Source organism: Myotis brandtii, unplaced genomic scaffold (genome assembly GCF_000412655.1).
Source record: "Myotis brandtii unplaced genomic scaffold, ASM41265v1 scaffold796, whole genome shotgun sequence".
NCBI lineage: Eukaryota > Metazoa > Chordata > Mammalia > Chiroptera > Vespertilionidae > Myotis > Myotis brandtii.
Window position 1 is genome coordinate 57,414 of NW_005371207.1, and position 26,763 is coordinate 84,176.

The 26,763-nt window shown below is 38.2% G+C and overlaps 1 protein-coding gene across 7 annotated transcripts in view; it reads left to right on the plus strand.

The window, feature by feature from the left end:
• Positions 1-26,763, plus strand: part of MBNL2 (muscleblind-like splicing regulator 2) — a 112,571-nt gene that overhangs the window by 54,261 nt on the left and 31,547 nt on the right. For 4 of the 7 annotated variants that reach the window (XM_014531214.1, XM_014531216.1, XM_014531215.1 and 1 more), the window contains exons 2-6: positions 4,576-4,740; positions 12,689-12,889; positions 15,538-15,801; positions 20,489-20,542; positions 21,173-21,326. In XM_014531214.1, the coding sequence (XP_014386700.1) occupies positions 4,576-4,740; positions 12,689-12,889; positions 15,538-15,801; positions 20,489-20,542; positions 21,173-21,326 (838 nt within the window). The remainder of the gene's footprint in view (positions 1-4,575; positions 4,741-12,688; positions 12,890-15,537; positions 15,802-20,488; positions 20,543-21,172; positions 21,327-26,763) is intronic. The other 3 variants (XM_014531219.1, XM_014531218.1, XM_005883624.2) reach the window with 1 other exon arrangement.

The following is a 26,763-nucleotide window of genomic DNA, read 5'->3' on the forward strand; positions in this document are numbered from 1 at the left end:
TGCTTTATTTTATCCTTGAGGTACTTTCTGAAAGTCCCCAGATGGTATATTCTCTCCCTCTTGTTCTCATTTTGTATTCTGCCCCTCAACACACACACACACACACACACACACACACACACACTTCTGCTACCACTCACTACTTTGTCAAATTCATTCTCATCCTTCAGGTCTGAATTTAAATGTCACTTCTTCAGAGCCCTTCCCTGACCCACTAGTCTCAATTCTGACCCTCTCCCACCATTCTCTCAGCATCCTCCTCCAGAATTCGTGTGTCAATGTGTAATCATACATTTATCTGTGTCATTATTTGGCTAGTATCCATCTTCACCACTAGACTGTAGGCTTCAGGAAGGGAGGCAGCATATCTTGTGTTTGCTCACCTTCAGTTAACCAGCACTTAGCACAATACCTGGCACACAGTAGGACTTCAATCAATATTTCTTGAATGGACAAATGAAGAAGACCCTGGAAATATACCAAGAACAATGCTGAGTGTGATCCAAACCAGTTGCTATTTCCATACCTGGTGTGTCCCACCTGGAGTGAGCTAAGACCCTGAGAGGGCCCACGTGACTCAGGAGCTGCAGTCTCCATATTAGTACCTGGTGTGAGCCCATCTCCTGGCCCTTCACCCGGGCTCCTGTTTCCAGTCCCACACAACTTGTCACAAGGACTCTAGAATGGCACCCTCCCATCTCCATCCCACAGAAGCTGTGCCAGGCCCCTTCTCTACGGCTGGACCCCACCACTCTTACTTCTCTGGAAACAGCATTTAACCAAAAACTGAAAGGGACGTAGCATTAAAATAAAACCAAAAAAACAATCCTAGCAACCACAAGAAGACGTTTCCAAGACATTTTTTTCTTCATGTCTTGGACTAAAATCGGTAGACACTATTTTTGACACTTCTGTTTTGTTTCACAGTGATATACAAAGATGTTTCACATTTCTGCGCACTACCCTCTCCCATTCGGCTATGACAACTTGCTTTGATAATCAACAGTTTTTGTGTGATGATGTGTATCCTGACAAATCTTACGCCTTAACAAAAACCTCCTTACAAATTGTTTACTGTGTCAAATAGCTTGTTATATTTGACAGTAGCTTTTCCTTTAGGATTTTAGAATCCAATAAGATCCCTTAGTAAAATTCTGCTGCCTGGAGTTTCCCAGAGTTTGAGTTGGCATTCCCAGGGTACAACACACTTAAAACTGTTAATACTAGATTGAGCTATGGTTCAGGGCTGTCTCTTTAAAAAAATATGGTTACTTACAGAAATACCCCGTAGAATTGAAAGTAATGTTAAATATAAGATACTTGAATAAGTATAATTAAGTCATTTTTATCATGTTTTGACATGAAACTTTATAAAAGAACAAAAAGCCAATCAAAATACAACTAAATCTGTTATCTTGCACTTACTGTAAACAAAATGTCATATATAAATATTTTTATTTCTTTGGAAATCTTAACCACACTTACTTTGTGTCTACAATGTGCCAAGTATTTTTCTAAACCTTGTGCATATATTAATTGATGCAGTCCCACAATAGACCTTAAAGGGGAACACAGTAATTATTTTCATTGTTCAGCTGAAAAGCAAATGGATGCACAAGAAATTCAAAGTAACACAACTAGAAAAGGCAGAGCCAAAGTTATGTGTCCAGGCATCTGCCTCCAGAGCTGTGAGTTTAACCACTCCTCCATCCTCTTATCAATGCATGGACCCAGGCAAATGATCCTTTTCCATTCCCAAATCCTCATATATATAATTTATTATATTTTAAATTGTTATATGCCTTCTATTATGTTATGAAGGATAATGCTAGATTTTTTTATCCTCCATGGATTTTAACTATGGCTAATAAACAGCTTGGCATAATGATGTGAGTCAAGTAGAACTGGATTTAGAATCCAGCTCTACCACTTACCAATTATCTCACCTTAGGAAAGTTCCTTAATCTTTCTGAGCCCACTTGCTGTTTTGTAAAATAGGGATCATTACAGCTGTTTTCAGGAGAAAATGAGATAATCACATATAAATTGTCTAGCTCATGGGTGATCGATAATATACCTTTCCCCAAGTGTGTAAGTAAGAGCACTAGGAAATTACATTAATTCTTATGAAAAAGAAGGTTCCATCAATAAATTACTAACATGATATTGTAAATTATATTCTATTGGCTGAAAACAGTTTATTTAGTTCCTTAAGAGTCCCAGTTGTATCAAGAGACAACAGCATTTACAAGAAAACCATATTTTTTGTAGCCTAATCGAAATTTTCATGCTCAGTTACAAAGCATTACAGAAGAGGAGTGATCAAATTGACAGTTATCTGAATGAGCAAAACTGAATAGCCAGACTATGGAGGTGTGGATGTCTCACAAATTGCATCCCATTCTATGGAACTCTGCTTTCCCATATCTTCCCATTAAGCGCTCCTGTAACTTTATGTGGACCTTGTATACCTGAGCCTTTCTGGTGTCAGCTTCTTAGTGAAGTGATTGTGACTAAAGAGAGTTTGGATTGAGGTTGTCAAAGAGAAGCCTGGGGCGGTTTAGCCTTGTACAAGAAATGTCACTCTGCTTAATTCTCCTCCACCCTTGCTGATGGGCAGTAGCTATGTCTTGTGTCCCATGGCCACCTCCAATCTTATGTATGTATATGAACACCTGACATAAAGGCAGCCAATCCAAAGACTGGTCACACACCTATGCTGTAGGAGCAAGCACCATCATAATACTTTCTTGCAATTTGGTTTTTGCAAACTGAGAGACGAAAGCATTATCAAGGGAGTGCAGAAAGGGAGGTAAAATAAGAGATGTCTCAAGCAAGTTGGTAGGTCTAGGGACTCTGGGATGTCACTAAACAGTGAGAAAAGTGAAGTTAGGATAAAAATTTCTCCCAAAACTTGCAAAGTATATGGAAAGAGAGAGATTCCTAGACTTCTTTGATTTAAATTGTTTTTAAATATGGTTCCACTGTACCTGTATCTTTACAATAGACCTTCTAACTCTTGACCATGGAAAGCGGAGTGAAACATCCCAATATAAACTTGAGACTAAGGAGACACACTGACACTGCCCATTGTTATAGAATTTTATTAGCAGAAACAACCAGTTCCTTCTGATGTGCCCAGTAGCCGCCTCTGTGTCCTTCCTGTAGAGGCTGACACAATCTCCAGTGCTGCTAACAGTGGGGCCTCAGGGCAAGACTGGCTGATGAGCGCAGGGAGAGAGCCTGTGCTGCCAAAAGTGCAGCTGACATCAGTGGGGAGCAGAGTGAGAACTCCAGATGTTTAGAATTAGGATGACTATAAACAAATTTGTATCCCCAGATCCACCAAGCTTGCTTTTTAAAATTATTTTTGTATCTGATAAACAAACCCATATTCTCTTTTCTCGGTTGCAAATAGACTAATTCTGTAGGGAATGATAATACTCATACTGGTTAACACAGCTTGCTATTCTTTCCCCAGAAATTGCATAATTCACATCAACATGATTCTCTCAATTGGTAGTTTGGGGACTTCAATATAAACACTACCATTTTCAAAGACTCTTCAAGACTGGTTTTATGCACATGTATCACCTTATTCATTTTTTTCGCTGTGCCAACTTTCATGTCCAAATGTTACTTTAGCCACAAATATTCTTCACTATGTCATATCATGACATTAAATTTGATACAACTGTCATGGGAGTGGGTCAGGGACATGGGGTAGCATCTTTTGTGCAGCAAACTAATCAGTTGCAAGAGATTATCTGAATTTGTGCCTGGAAATTTCACCAATGCATCTGTGACTAAGAAGAGTCCACTCCCATACTACCATTACCTCTACTTCAATAATTTGAATGAGGGGTGTCTTCAGCCAATCTGAAACACACATTTCAAGAGGTTCTTATTATTATTCCCACTTTGTCATCACTCCAGCATGCACAAACCGATGTCTAGCAGGTTCAAAGCCTCCTTTTGATACATCACAATAAATAGGCCCTCCATACTGCCTAGGACAGTGATGGCGAACCTTTTGAGCTCGGCGTGTCAGCATTTTGAAAAACCCTAACTTAACTCTGGTGCCGTGTCACATATAGAAATTTTTTGATATTTGCAACCATAGTAAAACAAAGACTTATATTTTTGATATTTATTTTATATATTTAAATGCCATTTAACAAAGAAAAATCAACCAAAAAAATGAGTTCACATGTCACCTCTGACATGCGTGTCATAGGTTCGCCATCACTGGCCTAGGAGAAGCATGTATCTTTACTCTCAGCAGTCACATTTCTTTAGAGTCTATTGTCAGAGATAGAATCCATTAAAAACAACAATCGATCTCAGGCAGCTTCTCTACTCAACAGGTTTGAGCAAGTTTGATAATTGCCTAATGCCTGAATCACCCCTTATATGTTCCAACTGTGTTCTATGTTCCAACACATGCGTGCATGCACAAACACACATACACACATGGGATCCTTACCTTTGTATATACGGAGTGATTGTGAAATGGTTGACAATAGAGTTGAAAGCTACCAATAACAGTCCTAAACCAAAACGTTCATTTTACAGGGCCGTTGTTCAAGAGAGAACTGCAAGTATCTTCACCCTCCAACACATTTAAAAACTCAACTAGAAATTAATGGGAGGAACAATTTGATCCAGCAAAAAACTGCAGCAGCAATGCTTGCCCAGCAGATGCAATTTATGTTTCCAGGAACCCCACTTCATCCAGTGGTGAGTACATCGCATCTAATGAAGGGCTGGATGATTAAAGTGTTGGTGTGGGCGATGCCACATTGACCTCGGATGGCCTCCCTCTACTTTGTCTCTGGCTACAATTAAAGCAAAAAGCTTTGACGCTAAAGGGATGCTGAAAATAGAGTTTTTAAAATTATTTACATGGGAACATGTGTGTGGAAACAGTAGGCAAAGACAATTTCAACTCAATATCTGGATGCCACTCCAGCTCTTTCTCACCAGTAAACTCTGTGTTTGAACCATCTTAGAATGCTAATGGTTCTACATTTTCATCTGGAGTATGAATTGATGATCTCTGTGAAGAAGAGGTTTTGATGCCTAAACTTTTTTTTAGCAAGATAGTTGACAGATAATTTAGTTCAATGGCATCATTTTAAGAATGAGGAGTGAGAAACCAGAGGTGTTAAATTGACCAGTCTGACCCACCTGGAGCCTGACACCAGCCCAAAAGGATGATGTCTTAGTCACCTACACCTCCTGTCTTTCCAAGTTCTTCTGGGGGCGTGGCAGCCTCGGCAAGGACCACAAGGTTAAATGTATTGTGTTGTCTAATATTTTCTCCCTGATTTCACGGCATTTCAAAGTCCTTCCTTAGTGGTCTGGAAATTGTTTTAGAAATGAGGTCCTGGAGGAAAGGAGTGCATTTGGCTTCAGCAGATTTCATTTATATTTGTGAATTATTTGTCAAAAACAAGCTAATTGTTTTTTAAAAAAACAAAGCCAGTGAAGTGAGTGAAATTTGCCTTTTTTTAAAAAAAAAACAACGTATGTACACAAAAGACTATTGTTTAAAAATCAGCCTTTATTGTATGAAAATTCTTATTGAAAGCTGCTAAATTAAAAGGGATAGCTACCAGTGAGTTGAATTTTTGTACTGTGTGTCTGTGAGATGAGATGGGGAGGGTGGGTGTGGGGATGAGGGGAGGGAATCTGGGGGACTAATCTGCTTATCTCAAGGTCAAGAATGATGGCACAAAGTAGCCAGGAACAAGCTCTACCCAGAGGAAAAAACACAAAAACAAGTGCCAGGCACAGGTGGCTCCAAGATAAATAGGATATAGTCTTTTGGGGATAGACAGATTCAGGGAAAGGGCAAAGTAAGATTCAGGCACAGGGAATTGTGATTGTGGATAAGGCAGGAAAGGCTGCTTGGAGGAGGTCCCAAATAAGTGCGTCCTAAAGAATGAGTAGAAGTTAGCCTTGATGTAAGGAAAACACAAGTAGCGTTCTAAATACCTTTAACACCAAAAATAGGCATTTAAGTAGACCTATTTAAAACCACACACATGTATAATTTATGGTCCTCTTTATTGATGCATGGATATAAGTTATTTTTTAAATTCTCTAAATGCTAAAATAGTTTAGTTATATGACATTAAATAATGTCTATGGGAATAAATTTAGAACAACCAAGGTCAGCATGGTAACACTGTAGTATATATCTCACTCATTTTAATCATTCGCTTCTTATTTATGTATAATTAATAAGGATTGACCCTGGTACTCAATAATGGCAATGTCAATAAGAAAACTCCATTCCTGTTGCTATTAGTTGAACTTTTTTTGAAAGTTATGTATAATCTCAAATATTAGTTAGACATTAATAACCATGATTATGAAAAAGGTATAGTACATTTAAATATTTTAATAGAGATTGTTAAATTACAAGAAGTATTAGAATAAAGCGTGATAACCTTACTCATCAACGCTACAAGCAAATGACTTCAGAGTCTCAGGAATTAATCGGTGACCTAGTACAGTGTAGTAGGCCAAATAGTGACTCTCAAAAGTACCTGGAACCTGTAAATGTTACCTTAAACGGAAACAGGGTCTTTGCAGATGTGATTAAGCTGGGTATCTTGAGCTGAGGAAATCCTCCAGGATGAAATGCAATCACCTCTCTCTCTGTCTATGTCACCCAAAGACCTAGCTTTTTCTCTGGATAATCAGCAACCCCGGAGGCAGCAGAAGACAGTAGCCGGGATCTGACTAATGGTCATAGTGTCTGGACCCCTGGCAGACTAAAGATAACATCTTAACCTAAGTTATATGTAAGTTCCTGAGCTCTAAGGTGGAACCACCCCCTGGCTACTTTCCCATGAAACCAGGACAAAAGATCACAAGAATAGGCCTCAGAACTGTCCTCGAGACCTGCAGAAATGATTCATTATCCTTACTCACCTCTGACCAATCAGCTCCCAGCAAGACCCTGAACCCCTAACCTATGCTGGCTTGTGATTTTGCCCTATATAATCTGTAATCTACATGCCATTGGAAAGTTCAGACTTTTGAGCATTAGCTTCCCATTCTCCTGGATGGCACCATACATAATAAAGTAGCCAATATTTACCTACTAAATCAATAAATAAATGCAATTGCAACTATCCTTATAAGAGAGATACAAAGGGAGAGTTGACACAGACAACGAGGATAAAGGCAATGTGCCCACAGAGGTAAAAAATGGAGTGATGTGGTCACAAACCAAGGAATGCCAGCAGCCACCAGAAGATGGAAGAGACAAGGAATCCTTCCTAGAGACTCCAGAGTGAGTGCGGTCTTGCCAACAACTTGATTTTGACCCAGTGAAACTGATTTCATGATTCCAGGACTATGAAAGGATAAATTGTGTTGTTTTAAGCCACCAAGTTTGTGGGAATTTGTTTGATCATCCACAAGAAATATGCAGAAATTGTTTAAGATAAAATAGAGAAACAAGTACCACTCCATTTTTAGATTTCTTTGAAGTTAAACTTCTCTATATTTTTCTACTCCCTCTAGCTCCCATCCACCCTTAAATCTTCTACCAGTGATCTTCATATTTCTAAACTGAGGGTCACTTTTGTCTTCATTATATTTGTTTGACCTCTTAGTAATATTCGGCTTGTATAATCAATCTCTTCTTTGTAGAGCACTCCTTCCTCTCTAATCACTCCTTCCTCCTCTTTCTCTATCATATTTCTCTATGTGTTGAAATTACTAATTGAGGTTCCCAGCACTGGACATCTCTCTCATCTACCCTCTCCTTCCTGGTCTCACCCATTCCTATGACTGTAAATCATCTACAGGCTAAGAACAATCCCAAATGTATGCTTCCAGTCCAAACTTGTCTGAGCCTCAGGCTCCTGTATCCAACTTCCTATTGGACTCACTTTTAAATTTCTCACAGGATCTCAACATGTTAAAGATCAAATTATTCATTCCACTACATTTCCATCTCAGTAAATGCAACCAGCAGTTTCAAACCGAAACCAAGCAGACTCTCTCTTGCATACTTTTTCATGTCTATTTCATCAGTAAGTCCTAATATATCTGTGGTCAAGTCCCAGCACCCTTGTTGAGCTACCATAAGCCTATTTATCAAAACACATTGTGGGCATTTCCTTTCTAATTTCCCAGTTTGCTTTATTTCGATGTATCCTGCATATAGCAACCATAGGAACTTTTTAAACATATAAATGAAATCATATCACTCCCTTGCTTAAAATATTTCAATGCTTTCCCATTTCACAGGAAGAAAGCCTAAACATATAGCCTTATCTGTGATCTGGTCCTCACCCAGCTCACCATCTCACCCTGAATCCACTGAGACCAAACCACACCTTCAGTTCTGTGAACACATTCTGTGAACACACAAAGCTCTTGCTTGCCTCGTGGTCTCTGCTCTTGCTGGAAGTATCCTATTACCCTTCACGTGTTAACTTCATCTCATTCAGAAGGACTCTAAATCTATTCCTTGCGATTTACCACCCATCTCCATCACGATCAATGAAGCCTCCTCATTTCTACTTATCCATAAACATGAATTGTAATTTTGCTTGTTCTTGCCCATTAGAGTTTAAGTTTAATAAATGTACACACAGTATTTTGGCACTGTGTCTATACCAATAAGTATTTATTAAGTGAATGAAAATACAATTCATTCCTTCCTATCATAATTCTTCTATCTCAAATTCACTATATTTAAAAATTCCCTGTTCTTTTGTTCCTTCTAGCAGTCTTTTGCTCCCCATTTCTGATAGAATATAACAGTAATTCTTCTTTTCGTTCCCACCCCATCGCACACACAACCTTCATATGTTCACTCAAGATGAAGAAGCAGGTGGGTAGCCTTTAGCAGAACAGAGATTTAAGAACCTATACAATACAGTCCTTGGGGACAAGGTCTGACATTGAGAATTCTGCCCTTCAGTGATGCTTCTGGAGTAAAGGGAGGAGGTTTAAGGGACACCATGTATTAAGCCTTTCCGTTTAAGTGTCAAATACGTACCCTTTGAAGTCAAAGCTTTCTAAATGCATGAACTCTCACGCTCTTGTTTTAAAGTCAGTTGATGAAATTTTAGAGCCATAAATATCCCAGGCCACTCAGTTATTACTCCTCAGTACCAGCCCTTCCTTGCCACTACAAAATATCAAAGACCATGTGGATGTGTGTGTGTGTTAAATCTTTGAACCTGGAACTACTGATATAATGTACTGTGTGAAAGAAGAGTGGAGAGTTCTGGGGAGAGAAATCCGGAAATGTGGAGTGAAGTAACGAGGGAAAAAATAGCAAGACCAGCATTGCAGAAACTATTTTCTTCCAGAAGACTTTCTGTGGCTCTTGTCCTCTGACCTCTCCAGCTGCAGCTAGTGCTGAGAGATGACAAGGACCACATGGATCCCGTCTCAGACAGCCTGGCAACAGCCCTTCTGCAGAAACCATGAGCCAGTTCGCCCAAGCTCTCGCTGGTACGCTTCCAGGAACAGAATCATTTGGAGGTGCTGTCCTTCTCCTTTCCCAGCTGCCAGCTAAGAACTGAATTGAGACACCATGATGTGTTGTCAGCCTGGACTCTGCCTCTGGAAGTTTAATTTGAATTTGGAATCTGAAAACCCATTTCCCAAGGCAGCAGCATCCCACACAGCTGTTCAGAGCAGCCCTACATCTCTCATCTGTAGGAGGCCCTGGATGCCTGTGGGCCACAGTTCCCCGGCAACACTCACTCTCTTTACGCTCCAAAAACGTAAGAGCAGCTAGTGTTTTTTCTTCTTTGGTTTTAAGACATTACCAGCAAAATCTAGTGAGTGCAGGAGAATGGAAATAGCCCCAGTCTTGGAGCCAAGAGTCCTGGCTATTTTGTCCTGCCTCTGCCTCAGCAGCAATGACCTTGGGTAATCCTTTAGTCTCTACACTAAATTGCTTTCACCTGTGAGACTGCAGTTCTCACTACCACACTTGCTTCTCACGGATATTGACAAGATTAAAGAAGACAATGTGTGTAAGGAGGGATTAGCCAAAGAACATATACGTATAACCCATAGACACAGACAACAGTGTGCCGAAGGCCAGAGGGAAAAGGTGCTAAAGGGTGGGAGCAGGTGGGCAAAGAGGGGGGATGGAGACATATGTATTAGGGTAAGCAATAAAAATAAGTTTAAAAAAAAAGAAGAAAGAAACAAGCTACCAACATAACAGCACAGTAGCCACACAGTAAAGCAAATGTATACTAAGACAAACAATCCAATTAAAAAATGGGCAGGACACCTGAATAGACATTTCTCCAAAGAAGACATACCAATGGCCAAGAGACATGAAAAAATGCTCAAATGTTTTTACTTTTGAATAATACTGTTTATGAACTATGTTACAACTATTAGCAATAAACAAACTAAAACATCCATTTAAGATTATTAAATTAGATGAACAAGTAACATATTTTGGAAAGCAACATTAACTAATTACAATAGATTTATTGATATCCAAAAAGGTTTTGGGAGATGAGTTTTGAGGTTCTGATATCCTATTGATTGTCAAGGTGTGCCCTTGTGTTTGTGTCACCACACTGACCCTGGCTTCACATAATCCATGGAGAGAGGGTTGGGGATTTGCTTCTGTAGAAAGTCAAAAATGGAGGTGTGTGGGAGGGCTCTTTTCTCTAAACGTTTATTTTGATAAATAGTCTCTGGGTTAAATGACACATTTAGTACAAGTTTCTTTTTTAATACTTATTTTCCCTCCTCATCTATGACAGTGGTCCCCAAACTGGGCCACACAACAGATCCTGTAGCAAACATTTTAAATGCAAATTTCAAGGCCCCTGCCTAGACCTGTTGAGCCAGAATTTGTGATGTCTCTGTTTATGACCGCCCCGCCCCCCTCCCCCAGGTACTTCTGATATAGCTGGTTCTTTGTGTCACTGATCTGTTATGATTTATGACCTCTCAGGATTCACTTTTTAAAATCCTAACATTAGATAGCCCTTGTACCATTTTAATCACTTGGCTTTGTTTCAATAGTACTAAATTATAAAAGTTATAGTTCCTGAAAACCACAACTTTCTATAATTATGACTCAAACGGGTTGAAAATGGAAAACATACACATATGAAATTTTGTAGAAAGTCAAGGAAGAAAAAAATCCCAACTTCCAGCTATTTCCCATGTTGAGACCTCATGTTGCAACATTCTTCTAAAGTGAATTTTATGTCTAAACCATAAAGATCTAAGAACCGCTCGTGGGAGTGCTGTAGCCCCAGCCCTCTAAGACCTTTAGAGTCACCTCTTACAGCCCCAGCCACTCAGTAAAGACTTTCAGCCTCTCCAAGAACTCCCTGCACAAACTATCACTAATTTACTGTTTTCTAACATGATCATTTGTAAGAGATATTTTTCAGTTATTGCTGTCAACAAAAAAATTTGTTTAATAAACATAGATTGTTATTTTCCCCATATGTTCAACAGCTCATTCAGAGCCATAAATAGACAACAAGAATGTTACCGACAATGTATAAATAGAGACGTACCATGACATGGCCAACAGCACAGTTCCGCATTAGAACACTGCATTAACATGTCACTGCAAATATCTGAAAATTGCTCCTAAAAATAAACAGATTAAAACTCATCCAATAACTAAAAAACAAACAAGCCAACAATAACCATTCAGGTCCAATTCAATGTGAAATTTAGTCTAAGAAAAATCTTTATCTAGCATCTTAAACTTTTAACATTGGCTCTTTAAAAAATGAAGTGAAGTTTCTTGTTCTCTTAAATGAATATTATTTCCTTTCTGAAAGGCATATTTGTAGGTGGAGCTTTAAAAAATAATCATCCCATCAACCTATTTCTTCTTACCCCTGGACGAGGAGTACAGTGATAAGGAAGTTTAATAAGGTACTTTATGCCTTTATCACTGCTGCGTTGATTGTGTGACCTAGGAAACCAAACCAACTTTCAACAGTCAATTGAAAAATTGGCCACTTGAAAAGTTCAAGCTTTTCATTCACTCTTTTAAGAAAGAAAGGTTAGTTCAAGACATACTTAGGCTAGAGGAGGAAATAGCAGGTCTATATTAAAACTGCAGATGAATTTTTAAAAATATTCATGCTAGTGAATATGGAAACATACTGGTAAGTATGAAAAAAATAAAATCCCAAGTAATGTCCACTTTTTAAGAATGTATAAACTTGGTCAGGCTATAATCAAGTTTTTTTTTCTTTATTCCTCTTCCTTTGAGAGACATGTAGGAGGAATCAAAGACTATGAATCAGTATTCTATAGGTTTTACTACTGTAGTGTTATGAAATTTAATACTTTGGAATGATGAGCAATTAGAGTGAATATATTTTGTTGAGGACACTTTCATAGAAATAAAGTTTAACCTGTAATAAAAGCAAAGGTTTAACCTGTTCCCTGTAATTAGGTTCCTATGATGTTCTCCAATGTTTTTGTATGGTTTTGAGAAGAGAGGGTCTATATGGATTTAATTTTTATTAAGCAAAACCAAACAGGGAAGTTTAATGAACTTACATAGTTCAGAATAGATTTATGCAACTAACACAGAGTCTTGTACAAGATGAATAAATTTTGCTCAAATGACATGCTGGTGATTTTTTAAAGTTTTATTCTAAAGATATCTTTATCCTCTGTTATCTTTCTTTAACAGCCCACTTTTCCTGTAGGTCCCACAATAGGGACAAATACGGCGATTAGCTTTGCTCCTTACTTAGCACCTGTAACCCCTGGAGTTGGGTTAGTCCCAACAGAAATTCTACCCACCACACCTGTTATTGTTCCCGGAAGTCCACCTGTCACTGTCCCGGGCTCAACTACAACTCAGAAACTTCTCAGGACTGACAAACTGGAGGTACTTCCATTTTATTTGTGGTTTGAAATGCATTTGTGGTAGAAGTGTACTTCTATGTAGGTAAACGCTTATAAGATATTGCACACACATTCATCTAAAAGCCATGCATTCATGATTCTTTGGTTTGAATTTGAAGCCAAGTATAAAGGAAATTAGTCTGTGGGAAAAGAGTACGTTTAACACACAAAAAGTCAGCTGCAAAATATTAGCAACCAGTGGAACACTGAATCAATCACTGTGGCAGCCATAGTGATGGCTCCTGAAGGCCTCCAGCTGGGCTAGGCTTTCACCTTTGCTGGATTCTGGATTGGTCTCCAGGGGGCAAGTCAGGAGCCCAGAAGCCAGAGCAGTGGGGGACACTCAGGGACAAGGGTGGGAATAAGTCGGATTATACTGTTGACCAGTTGGTATGATCATATCTCACTATTTTAGGAACTAGTATGGCTGTACTACAACGTTCCAGAATATCAGCCCTCGGTGTGTTGTTGGAAACAGGGGGAATTGCAAACTGGGCAAATTTGTTGATTGGGACCGTTTCTTCAACTTACACTTAAGTGTTCTATAAAAGCCAAGAAAACAAGTACATATATTTATAAAACATAATTCTTAAGTCCTGAGTCAAGCCAACCCATCTGTACTTTACTGGGTAATATTTCTCTTTAATCAGAGTTAGAGGATTCATCCATTTATCTTAACTACTGTATCCTGTGATATTTAATAGAGCATTTTATATGGGTGTGTAAAGATTTTAATAGATTTTTCAAAGAGCTCCTTTAATTCCACTACCAATTAAAGTTGTTAGGTGATATATGTATGGTTAGGATGTACCCTGAGCTTTATGTTGGATCCTTCGAGAATGTTCTTTCAAACATACATTTGTTTAAATATCCACCCAATAAATCTTGAGGGCGGTAAAATGTTGCTGCCTAAAGTCAGTTTCAATCCAGAGTATATGGATCTCCACATGAAAAGACTGCGAACTCTAATCACTACTGTTTTGATCTAGCCTGTCCCTGTGAATGCTGAACAGACCTTTCATGGGACTAGATAAGTGTTTTGGGCTCCACCTGCTGGACCCATGAAGCTTTAGTGTTCAGTACGTGACTGTGTTGGTTTTAGAAAACAGATTAGATCAGCTGAGTTGGGAACAAACTGTCGTTCCCAACAGTACTGATGGGCAAAGATATGTGCAAAAATGACTCACCATGACTTTATCAGAGCAGCTTTCAGTCCCCACTTCAAACCAGGAATGAAGTTGGCTACACACAGAGACCCTTGGTAAATGCTTACTGGCTGGCCCATACCTCTGATGCAGTCTCAGACTGGAATCAGTCCATTTACAGAGGAAGGCTTACTCAGAATCTGTGGGAACATCTTAGTAATTCTTATTGTGCACATTTCATGAACTAAGGATGGAATGTTGGCTAATATTCAAAGTAGGAAGAAACGGTTGACAATTTTGTGACTTATCTGTTTACTCTTCAAACTTGCTTGGTGACTGGGGAGTGACACTGTAGTTCCCCAGTACGTTTGACTGTCACAAGGCTTGACCGTCATATCAGTTGACCCTTCATATAACATCACTGATGATCCGGATGTGAACGACCACTTAAATATGCCCACTTTGGGATTGGAGCCTAAAAAGAAAATAACTTAAAATTTTACTAGTAATTCTTCCCTGCTAATGATATTTATAAATCTAAGAATTATGTATATATGTTATTTATGTTATTTCATGTTCTAATATTCAGGGCAGAATTAAGGATACTCTTTAAATTCTATAAAACAAACAAACAAAAAACCTCTATACAGTAAACTCTTGATTCACCAGAATTTTCAGCGCATGGAGCATTCTAGTTACTTGAGGTTTCAGGGTAACTAAGGATTAAGGAATAAAAAAGAAACAGCACACCAACACTTCAAACTCTACTCTACTTCCCTTCCTTTCTTTCTTTCCCTTTACCTCTTCCCACATTTCTCTCTTTTTTGTCCTTTTAAAATATGTTTATCATTTTTCTGTGCTGTCAAAAATAGTAATATGGTGACCTTAAATGAAAGTTTTTGGTGGCTTAGATATCATAATTCTTCAGATTTATTATCATGCTATCTTTGTAGAGCAGGGGAGACCTAGGGGGAAACTGGGGTATTCACCCCCCCGCCCCATTTCCCATTCTCAGAGAGGAGGAACGAGTTTGTCATTTCCCCCTACTCTTTTTGGAGTTTTACAGCTATGGCCTGGTGGCTTAAACTATGGTGAAATTATCCCTCCATGCAAAAAACCTATAGCATTCCAGAGTTGTTCAGAGACTCTGGAGGCCTTATTGATTTCTCTTTGTTATTTTCCCCAAACTGCAGATTTTGACTTATTTTCTCAATATCCACTCACTCTCAACCTAGAAAAGAGGGCAAAGCAAAACTCAAAATCGTTTTTATTAGGGATTCTGGTTACTTGTGTTCTTGATAATCAAACTTGTATTGTAAAGGGCACAAAAGCCACCCTTCAGAGAAACGAAAGGAATTAATTCAATTAACACACACACACACACACACACACACACGCACACGCACACGCACTCACACGGCTGCACGTGCAGAGGCGGCGACCAGGCCCCGTGCTGCATTGTCTGCTCTCGCCCCCTGTGTCCTAGGTATGCAGGGAGTTCCAGCGAGGAAACTGTGCCCGGGGCGAGACCGACTGCCGCTTCGCACACCCCGCCGACAGCACGATGATCGACACAAACGACAACACCGTAACCGTTTGTATGGATTACATAAAGGGGCGTTGCATGAGGGAGAAATGCAAATATTTTCACCCTCCTGCACACTTGCAGGCCAAAATCAAAGCCGCGCAGCACCAAGCCAACCAAGCCGCGGTGGCCGCCCAGGCAGCTGCGGCCGCGGCCACAGCCTGGGTCCTGCCGCTCTCCACACCCGCTGGGAATAGGGAAGGCTGCTATTCCTGCTGCTCCGCTGCCTAAGTTCTGTTGTTCTCCCTCTTTGTTTTGTTTCCCCCTCCCTCCCTTGTTCAGCACAATAAGTATATCCCTCAGGGGCAGGCAACCAAGGGCAGGTGCCAGCGCCCTCCCCCGGGGCCAGTTCTGTGGTCACAGGCTGGGGTTCTTCCTGGGAGAGGGGCTCCAGGGCCTCCTGCTGAACAGGACGGTGGGCACTGGCGCCTAAGAGAGTGGGAAGCTGAGCAATAGACCGCATCTTCGGAGAGCAGACCCTGGAGCAGAGAAGTAGCAACAGGTGACCGGTCAATGACTGACTCTTCCCTGTTCCCATTGGTTTCCTCTTTTCGTTTAGTCATCAAGGGGGCCAAGGGATTCGCTGCAAACTTTCTCTCCCTAAGTGAAATTTTACACAGAACACCAAGTCATGAGAGAGATGAAAATGGAACTGTACTGGCTGCTGCTTAAGAAATAAATGAGTAATTAAATAAAATTAAAATAAATAATAAATAAATAAATAAATAAATAAATAAATAAAGGCTGTAACCCAGCATCCAGAACTTGAGTCACTTTCCTGTCCCTTAGAGACCAACAGGCACCTCATTATCAGCACTTGGGGGCCTGTCACAGCCCCAGACCCCTGGGCCCCACTCCAGATTTTAAAATTCAAATGTTAGGTGTTTTGTATGCACATTAACATTTGAGGAGCACCTGTCTAGAGTCCCAGTGGTCGGCAAACTCATTAGTCAACAGAGCCAAATATCAACAGGACAACGACTGAAATTTCTTTTGAGAGCCAAATTTTTTAAACTTAAACTATATAGGCAGGTACATTTACTTAGGGTACTCCTAAGGCTTAGGAAGAGCCACACTCAAGGGGCCAAAGAGCCGCATGTGGCTTGCGAGCCGCAGTTTGCCAACCACGGGCTAGACCACTGATTCTCAAACTTGGCTGTATTTTGAAATTACCTGAGGGGTCTTGAGAAGTTCAAACATCAGTCCCTTCCCCCAAAGTTATTTAACTGGTCTGGACGCGGCCTGGGCAGTGGCCTTTTTTAAAAACTGATTCTGATGTGCAGCCAAGTTTAAGAACCACTGGACAAAGTTGTAGAAGGTTCTAATAAATCTGTGTTCATGTGAGATCTCTGGCTCATCAGAAGTCTGCTTGAATACATGCTTCTCTTGGTATATCAGCTCCATTCTCTAAGACCAGTTTCTCTATACAATGCTGACCATGGTTTGCACACCTTCCATCTCTGAAGGAACAGTGTACCTACTATATATAAATGGTAGATGACCTGGGTTAATGGGGATAAAAGAGGAAATGGCCACTTACACAAAAAGGTCATTCTTCAGCCTGTTATCTTTAAATCAAGACTGTATTATTGTGCCTTCCTGCGCATTCTCATGTCATACTCATCAAGACGCATAGACGTTAATGGAGTGAATGTCAGTATGTTTAGTTACCATAGTTTCCTGGATTGTTACATTGTGCCCAAATTTGGAATTCCATCATTTCAGGGAATCTTGCAGCAGCATCAAAGACAACCCAAAGGAATGTAGTTTTAGATCAAAAGCCAGCTTCTTTCTGATAATGACATGGAAATGACTGAATCTGTCATATCTTTTTAGTGACGTGAGAGACTCATTAGAAACCAGCCTAGGTGCACTTGGATAAAGTCAAAGCATTCTTACTCTAGAACTTTCAAACTGTGAAGATAAGCCAGACAGAGCTTCTCTTTGGTAACACGAAGGGTATCTGATCTTCAAGAAAGCAGTCTTGCTTTACACACAAAAATGGAGCTACGCGGGGAGATACCTGTTTTGTAAAACATGTACCAGAACTTTGAATTCCACCCTGCTTGTCCACTTCCTTTTGTTCCATGTTAAAGTGGCAGCTCTCATTATTGTTGTCAGGGTTTCCTGACTCCTCAGATCTGCTTCTGGCCTGTGACGCCTGACATGGGCCCTTAGTTCGCTTGCCTCAACCCATAGTTGGATGGTTTCTTGATCCAGTCAAAGTAAAACCTGGCTGCATGTGCACAAGCTGGAGAAGGCCCAGAGCGGGCAGAGGATATAAATGGTAAGGCCAGCAAGAATGAATGCCACGTGCCTGGCACATAGTAGGAGCTCAATTAAAGAGAACCTTTCTCTGCATAGGTGACTAAGGAAGCTCCCAAGATGTACTGGGTTTGGTGATCTCTAAAGTCTGTTCTAATACTAAAGATCTTTCAATAATAGTAAATAATATCAGTCAAATAATATCCTCTACATCAGAACATCTGTGTCTTATAATGCTGTGTTATAACATGATTATTCATCCATACAGATTTCTAAATGCAATCTACTCATGTGCCTCAAAGTGTGAGCTGTGTGAGATATTACTATGTATGCTTGATTCTCCCAGAAGACAAGCTGTTTGCATCTAGCAAAGATAACCTACAATATGGAGTGGTAGAAAAGAAGATGCTCATTATCCAGCTCAGTTTAGAGTTCTGCGTTTCTTTACGTTTCTAGATTATTATAATTTCTATGAAAATTACGTATCAGAAAACATGTACCTCCCCAGAAAAATATTTAATATTTCCTTTTCTACTTAGAGACTTCATTAAATGATTCTTTCTTAAATCAAAATGTTGTTCATCAATATTCTTCTAGTTAACATATCTAGTTAGCATAAAGATCAACCCAACAGTGGGTGCGTTCTATAACTCCCGAGGACTGAAAAAGTGAAGGGAAGAATTGAGGTCAAAATGACCTTGAGTTTACCATCCAGTTAATGTTCTCAGTGCACTTGGGGAACAGGCTATGTAACCTTATATAATTAGCACAGACTAATTTAAGCTAAAGAAAATGCATTATTTAGCAATATAAAACTATATAGGCATGAAAGAGTTTAAATAAAAGTGGTGTCATGGAAGCTACATAATGGAGAATTTACATTTGAGGAAAGAATATTCAGTATAAAGAAGCTTTCTTATTATAGAGCTTATTGGTTTATAAAAACGTTCACAATTTTACTTTTAGAACAACGATTTCATAATATTTGATGGCCTCTATTGAGACTGCCATCCAAAACATTTTCTCCATTGGCCATTCTAAACCTCTTCTAACCTATAGTCCTTTCCACTTTATTTCTAGCTCTTTCCCCACCCCATACCTCTTCTATAAAATGACTTCCTATCATTTCTATACTTTTAATCTTGAATCATCAAATGATGATAAACAACCCTTTATTTCCCAAGGAAAATATCATTTACTGTTTCCTACTTTGAGAGTTTAGTACTATTTCAACTTATTTCAAATGTCATAGTTCGAATTCAGAACTTTAGAACATAACATTTATATTTGTTATACAAACCTTAGGGATTTACTTATTGTGCTAACCATTAAAAATGGGTACTTCATTTTTTATTTGCATTGGAGTTATTCTTTTAAATTTGTTTATTTTCACAGAATTTCATCATCAAATTTTTAGATTTTTTACAATTACCAAGGAATAGAAAAAATTTTCATTGTGGTCTAAATCAATCAATATTTGTTGTTATTTCAACTGTTTAAATGAAACTGTCTGCCCAAAAGTATGATTATAGATACTATTTCACTTCTATTATTTCAAGCAGTACTTTGCCATTTTTAGCTGTTTGTTATTTTTAGCTATTGTATTTATTCTAGAGTTCCACATCTCATTTACTGGGTTGGTCGCTAATTGTAGTTAACTGTACAAGTAGAACTATTAAATATAAATTATTTTGATACCTGAAAACACTAAATACCTTTTTTAAAGGTATTAGTATAATCCGGTAAGTTGTTTGAGATAAATTGAATTCTAATTTCAAATATAGTGGAAAACTTAGAATGGATGATAAGTTAGTCATTAGAAACAGTACAATGGAATAAAAGAGAGAAATTTGAGAAACTTACTATTCATATTCAAAATTTGTTAAATTTGGAACCTTATTCCAATCCATGCTAGCAGAGTGAAGAGAAGAATTGAGACAATTATCCACATGATTCAGACAAAAAATTAAGATCCAAACCCAAACAGTTTTGCCTAAATAATCTTGTGTTTGAATATTTTTTTGCCTGAATTTTTTTGTCTCAGTTTGCCACTTCATTTTGTTAGGCTAGATCTTCATTAAAAATTATTTTTATGCAATTTAAGATATTATATTTTTTTACTTGGGTCCTATATATTTTGCACATTGATAATTTCATATTTGAAAACTAACTTATCAGAAGTTCTTCAATCCTATGACCCTTAAAAGTTTTGCTTTTTTTTTTCTGAAGCAATATAAAAAATGCTTATGGTGTGTATGCAAGCTGCTGTTTTGATTAACTTTCCTGAATTTCAAACATCTATATTTTACTCTCTTATATGCTTTTAACTAAGGTATAGTAGATGCATTTTTGCTTCAATACTAATTTAAGGTGTAATATTCATTTCTTTAGAGAACATTTTTGTTGTTGTGCATGCCTAGTGTTTTGTACGTTGTATATTGCATTCAGAATATTTTTTTCCTTCTCACCTATCCACAATGCAATGCCGTTCCCATGATGCACCTCTGCTTGCTGTTTACCTGTATGTTAATTCGCTTGAATCCCATTGGCCCACTGCCATCATGTGCTCGCTGCCTGTTATTAAAAGACTCAGTCGACTGCCAAAGCAATGAAGCGACCTCTCGAAGCATCTGTAGACCTGGTACTTTGACCTTTCACCTTTCGCTTTGCATGTAGCCTTTCAGAGAACCATCTGAGATTTGTATTACTTGTAAAATATTGGTTGCAAAAAAATCATTATTATTAATTAATGAAAAATTCAATAAGGTGTTTAGCCATCTCATTTTCATATGTAATATGTAAAATAAATTAATCCTAACAAATGTTAATACCTTTTCCAAAAGAGTAAAGCAAATTTAAATTACTTGGCTCAGAAGATGCTTATTATAATTCTTATTAACATTTAAATTCAAGAAATGATCATTTAGTTAAAGTAAAAAATAGAATTAATGATAACACAAATGCTTCTTTCCTTCCTTAGAATAGTTTAACTCATTTAAAAAGCTGGAGCCATTTTTTGTTGTTGTTGCTTGATAGTTTTTCTTTTCCTTAGTTGAGATGCTACTGTTTTGGATTACAGAAATCATGCTTTCGCTCTCAATAACGAATTCTCACTCATTCGACATTGCCGCTGTTTAAATTAAGGTGCATGGCACAGGCATCTCCTTAGCTGTCATTTTTTTAAAAAAATGTTGCAATTGATGATCTCTGTGGACACTGAAGTTGTGTTTACTTTGAGTTATACATATCATATCCGATTCTTCACTTATAGGCCTTTCCACCTGGTGCTCTTCATCCTTTACCAAAGAGACAAGCACTTGAAAAAAGCAACGGTGCCAGCACGGTCTTTAATCCCAGCGTCTTGCACTACCAGCAGGCTCTAACCAGTGCACAGTTGCAGCAACACACGGCGTTTATTCCGACAGGTATGTGCCCTGACCGTTCCAAGTCCTGTGTCTGTGTGCCCTTCTGGTCATGTGCTTTCTTCTCATTCCTTTAAGCTGTTTGGTGGCATCTAATTTGCTTTTAAAGGTACAATAAATACAGCCTGAAACTCATCATTGTCCTAGCTATCTATATATATTTACCTTGCTTGGAATGATAGCTATGGACTGTTAGGATTCTAAAGCCAAATATTTTATACAGTCAAGGGACAGATTAAACCCGTAAGAAGCAAATAGCCTAAGCCTTTTGGTTTCTTGTATTTACACATGTTGTGTAAAATTGTTTATGTAAATAAGACCTTCTATGTGTGACAATTGAAATTTGTCATTAACCCTGAATGACTTTTAAAAAAAGCAATTCCTATAAATACTAACCTTTTCTTTTCTACTCCTATTCAGAGCACTAAAAAACGAGGCTATTCAAATTAAAGCAATCCTCTACTCATATTTTTACATCCATTCTATCTCTTTCACCATTCTTCTCAACTTCCACCAAGTTTACAATATAGAGAGCCAATGCCTGATAATATTAGTTACTAAGATGCATTAACTCTATCATTCCACTAAAAGATGAATCATTTTAATCATAGAATCTTGAAGTGAAAAGATTATTAGTGACCTCCTCATCCAGTTGATTGTTTTACAGATGAGAAAACTGAGGTGCCCCCTGCCCAAATGTGAAGTGACTTGCCAAGATGGCACAACTAATGAAAAAAAAAGACCTAAAAACTAGTTTTCCTATGATCAATTCAATTTACATGACAAGACATTCCCTGGGTCTCCATGTGTGGAGACCACAGAGTTCTCCTTTAAAGCTTGGTATAAACCATCAAATATAAGTGAAGGAACAAAAGTACAATGCATGTCAACCCTCCTCCATTTCTTATCCACCTCCCCAACCACAGACTTACATACACCATACACAAACACAAGGAGCCACCATAAATTGACTGTGGTTTTGACCTTTAGTCTGTGTTAGAATCAGAAGCAGGAATAATAGTCTCATAATATTTTCTAGAGTGTCAAAAAACACAAACCAGAGAGTGACTTAGGCCTTAGTGAGAAGACTGTCCGTTGTGTTCTTAGTTTCAAAGTCAAAATTTTCATTCCATGATAGTAACTTAAAGGTAAATGTAAATGAGTAACAATTTTATCAAAAAGAGTTTGTTGATCCTAATCCATGTGGTTGGACTTTTCAGGTTTATTATCTATTCGCTTAAATCTCATAGTATATCAATAGTTAACATAGGAGGGAGTTGAATAAATATTTCTATGTATTCTTTGTATAAAGCCTATACTTTGAAATGAATTACAACCTGTTATAACAATATATTTTATAGTAAAAATATAAATTACAAGTAAAATGGTTCTTAGTATTTAGTTTCCTTATTTTAGTTCTGCTCTACTCTTAAAAAATGTTCATAGACCTGTAGAGTCAGTCTCTAAGTCACTACTTATTAGGACTTCACTTTTGTTCTATTACAATCTTAATTAGTGCCACTTCAGTGCAGTTATAGCACAGCAGTATCTGTACATGCAATCCATTGGATATGGCATGTTTGTAAAAGAATTACTAGAAGGTAAACTTACCTCAGGGTCCTGTGTGATTTCTACAAATGTCTTATTTTATAGACCCCATCACTAGATATTTTAGAAGAAAAAAAATAAGGAAGAATATACTGAGGGGGAAAACATAAAAAGACAAGTCTGTCTCTGAAGACTGGATGATAATGCCACTACCATTTCCTGGGCATGTCTATATAAATCCTGGAGCTAAGCCATGCAAAAGACTGAAGCCCTCTAATTCATATTTAACACTTCAATCCAATAATGATCGATTTGCTAAAGCACTGAAAGAATGCTCATTTTAAAACGGTTCACCTGGAAACCATTTAAAGACTTCCAAAGCAAGAATGAATATCATCCCTTATGCAATGACTTGATTATTATTGATGAAATGGGTTGCATTGAGGACCAATAGGCTGAACTGGCTGCTATGGTTGTGCACTTCTGCCCTCTGCTGGATTCTTTAAGAACTGTTCAAGTGTGTCCAGCAACCCTCAATTGAGTGGACTTTTGGAAGCCAAGTTCACTTAATTCTGTGAATTATACATGTTTCCAACTATAACACTATATTAATATCATAGTGAACAAACATGTAGATCTCATTTTCTGAAATGGCATTTCAACTTCTAAGAAGTTTTCACATGTTTCTCTTAAACGATGAAAGATAAAATAATTTTATCACAAAGGAATTAGCATAATCTCCCCCACCCCACTTAAATCCATAGCATATATGTCAGTGTTTACTTTGCCTCTAGTTTTTATTTTAGGCTTTCTTCCTCACAAATCACATTTTCAGCCTAATTTTTAAATGATAATGATAATTTTCATTGTTAATCATTATTGTTTGAAATCTCTGCAAATTAAGTGATGGTGTTCAAAAGTATTTTTTTGCGACTTAGTAGGTAGTGGGCCCATTATTTTTAAACTGACACATTTTGATTTTTCAATAAACACTTTAACAATTGTCATAAATATGAAACAAAAAGCATCTTATGTTCTCCCGGAGGTTGCCCTTTATTGACAGGTCATTCATAAGTGAAGTTTTTGATGTGCTACTAAAATTCTCCCATTGACACAATGTGAATTTGGATTTCAGAAATTCTGCCTTCAGTCTTTGGAGATATTAACATAAAATGTTATGTAAAATAACATTATTAGCAGGGTTGGGGTTCTTCTCCCAACCCTGCTAATATAATTATCACCCTGGTTGATGCCCTAGCACATTTTCAGTGGGTGGGAGTTTTCCTTTATTTTTTGCTTTTTTTTTTCCTTTTTTTGATAGAGATTATTTTAACCTAGCAGTTATACTTTTTCTTTGCTATGTTAGGAAAGTGGCAAAAACCACACACATTTACAAAAATAGCAGCATAATAGTTCTTGGCATTTCTCTGACAGGTTCATTCTGAGTTACTGTAAGTGTTCTTATAGACATTGTCACATTATTCTTCAAGATAGTCCTGCCAGTGCCAGGCATCATTATTTGCATTTTGCAGATGGAAAAACTGAGGCTGTGTCTATGCTGCAAAGTGTGATATATAATTAGTGGAATTATCCAGATAATTCTGACTCACAGATTCTAGAGTTGAAATACTTGTGCAACGGAAGCAGAAAACATTTGAGGCTTTGTTGATGAGAATTAGTGCCTTTGTGAAATTCTTCAGCCAATGAGAACAAAGATGACCCACTGACCCCCTCCTTGACTTATTTCACTATATTAGAAATATGGAATAAGTAGAACATAGAACAGTGCTAGCAAAAATGTTGCCTAGTGATCAGAAACCATAATGTTACACAAGGTTAAGGTTATCACATATCTTCATGAAAGATTTGTCAGTGTGTAGCGGAAACTATATCTATATAAAACCACAACAAAATTTATATATCCTATTCAAGTTGGGAAACAGTTATTGAACACGTAATGTGCTCTGGGTTCCAGAACCAATAATGAGAATACAAATGAGTTCAGAACTAGAAAAAACAAAAAAAACAAATCTAAGGCAAAGCATGGGCTTCATTGGGATATGAGCAAAGCTATTTGAGAGTGAAGGAGAAAAAGGCATGTGCTGTGACTGGTTGACAAAAGATGAGGAGAAAGAAAGACTTTCCATAGCAGAACTTTGCTTAGCACTTTATAAGGAAGATTTAACTAAAGAGCATCCCTGATAGGGGGGTACAGCATGGGTTGGGCAGAATGTATTGAGAAATAGCAGGTGGTCCACTGTAGCTACAATGTAAAGTACATAAGGGACTGTGGATGGGTGGGGAGATCAGAGTGGAATGAAAAGGTAGAGATGGGGCTAGGAAGCAAGATCAGGACCAGATGTGTTTCCAATATTCATATCACTTTTAGGCCACGTGGAGACCGCGGCTCATCAAATTAATGTGGCTGAGCATTCCAGCCACAGCCTGAACTGGAACCAATGTGATGTGTCCCAATCCTAGCCCAGTATGGTGGCAGGAGCTGCTGCTGATGGTTTGCAAACCAATGACATTCACATGCACGACACAGGAAAGCCCTCCAAGAAAGCCCCTCCTTATTAGAATGCAGAGGCATAACATGGAATTTTTTAGGGATAACTTTGAATCCAGCCACGGTTGATTTAAAATGAAGTCATTCACAAACTGGGTACTTTAAATAAAAATTGCTCCCATCACACTTTCACGAATGGCTGAGAACATTCATTCAACCAATTGTCTATCTACTGTGTAGATAGACCTAGACAGACATAAACAAAACCCTGTTCTCCCAGAGGACAAGATGGATATTCAATAAGCGAGAAGACAGATGGATATTCAAGAAATACCCATAGAAATATATAATTAAAAATTGCTATGAGTACTATGAATGAAAAAGTAAAGAGTTCAGTAAGATTTAAAATAGAAAGCTGATTTAAACGGCATATGGAGGCAGGTAAAAGAACAATTGAACGATTTTCTAAAGAAGTGACGTACCATTAAACCTGGAAGATGAAAAGAACGGGGTAAAGATTATTCTAGTCAGAAGGGACAGCTTGCGGGAATCTCAAAAGTAGGACAAAGACGTGCTGTGTTTAGTTCGAAGAAATGAAAGGCTGTTTCATCAATTGAAAATCAATAAACTTCAATCTGTTCCCTAAAAGAAAAAAGAAAGAAATGAAAGGCTAAACTGTCTGGGTCGTGATTCTAGGGGGACTAGGGTATGGGACAAGCTGGGGAGGTAGTCAGGACAGGACCATAGGTGGCCTTTATCCTAAAAGCAATGTGAAGGCAGTGAGTCGTTTCCAGCAGAGAAGTGAACTGAGCTGTATTCGGAAAGGTTCACTCTGCCAGCAGAGTGGAGAATGGACTAAGCCAAAGACAAGGAGGGAAGCAGGAAGACCAGTTAGGCTGTTATTGCATAGCTGAGCATAGAGCCAATGGTGATCAAAACTTGAGAAATGGCAGTAGAGATGGACAAACAGATAAATACAAGGCACATTTTAGAAACAAGGTAGCTTTGACTTATAGGTGAGTTGGACCAGGAAGTTTCACAAGGGGAAGTGGCATCAGGCATAGCTTTCATTTTAAGCTAGAGTTACTACATAGACGGTGATGTCCATCTAGCATTTCCTGCGGCGGAGAAACATTCTGTGGGAAAGATCAATGTTTGGACATGAGAAATTCAAGACACTTGTCAGACATCCAAGTTGAAAGGCCTGGTGAGCAGGTAGATAAAAAAGACCTGGAGCTTAAAGGAAAGAACTGGGAAGGATAGATAAATCTGGTAGCTTGATCTCATAGATAGTATTTAGATCCTGGATTGAATAATATTATGAATTGAATGATATACCAGGGAAAAGTAGAGTAGATGAAAAAGAACTAGAACTGAGTATAT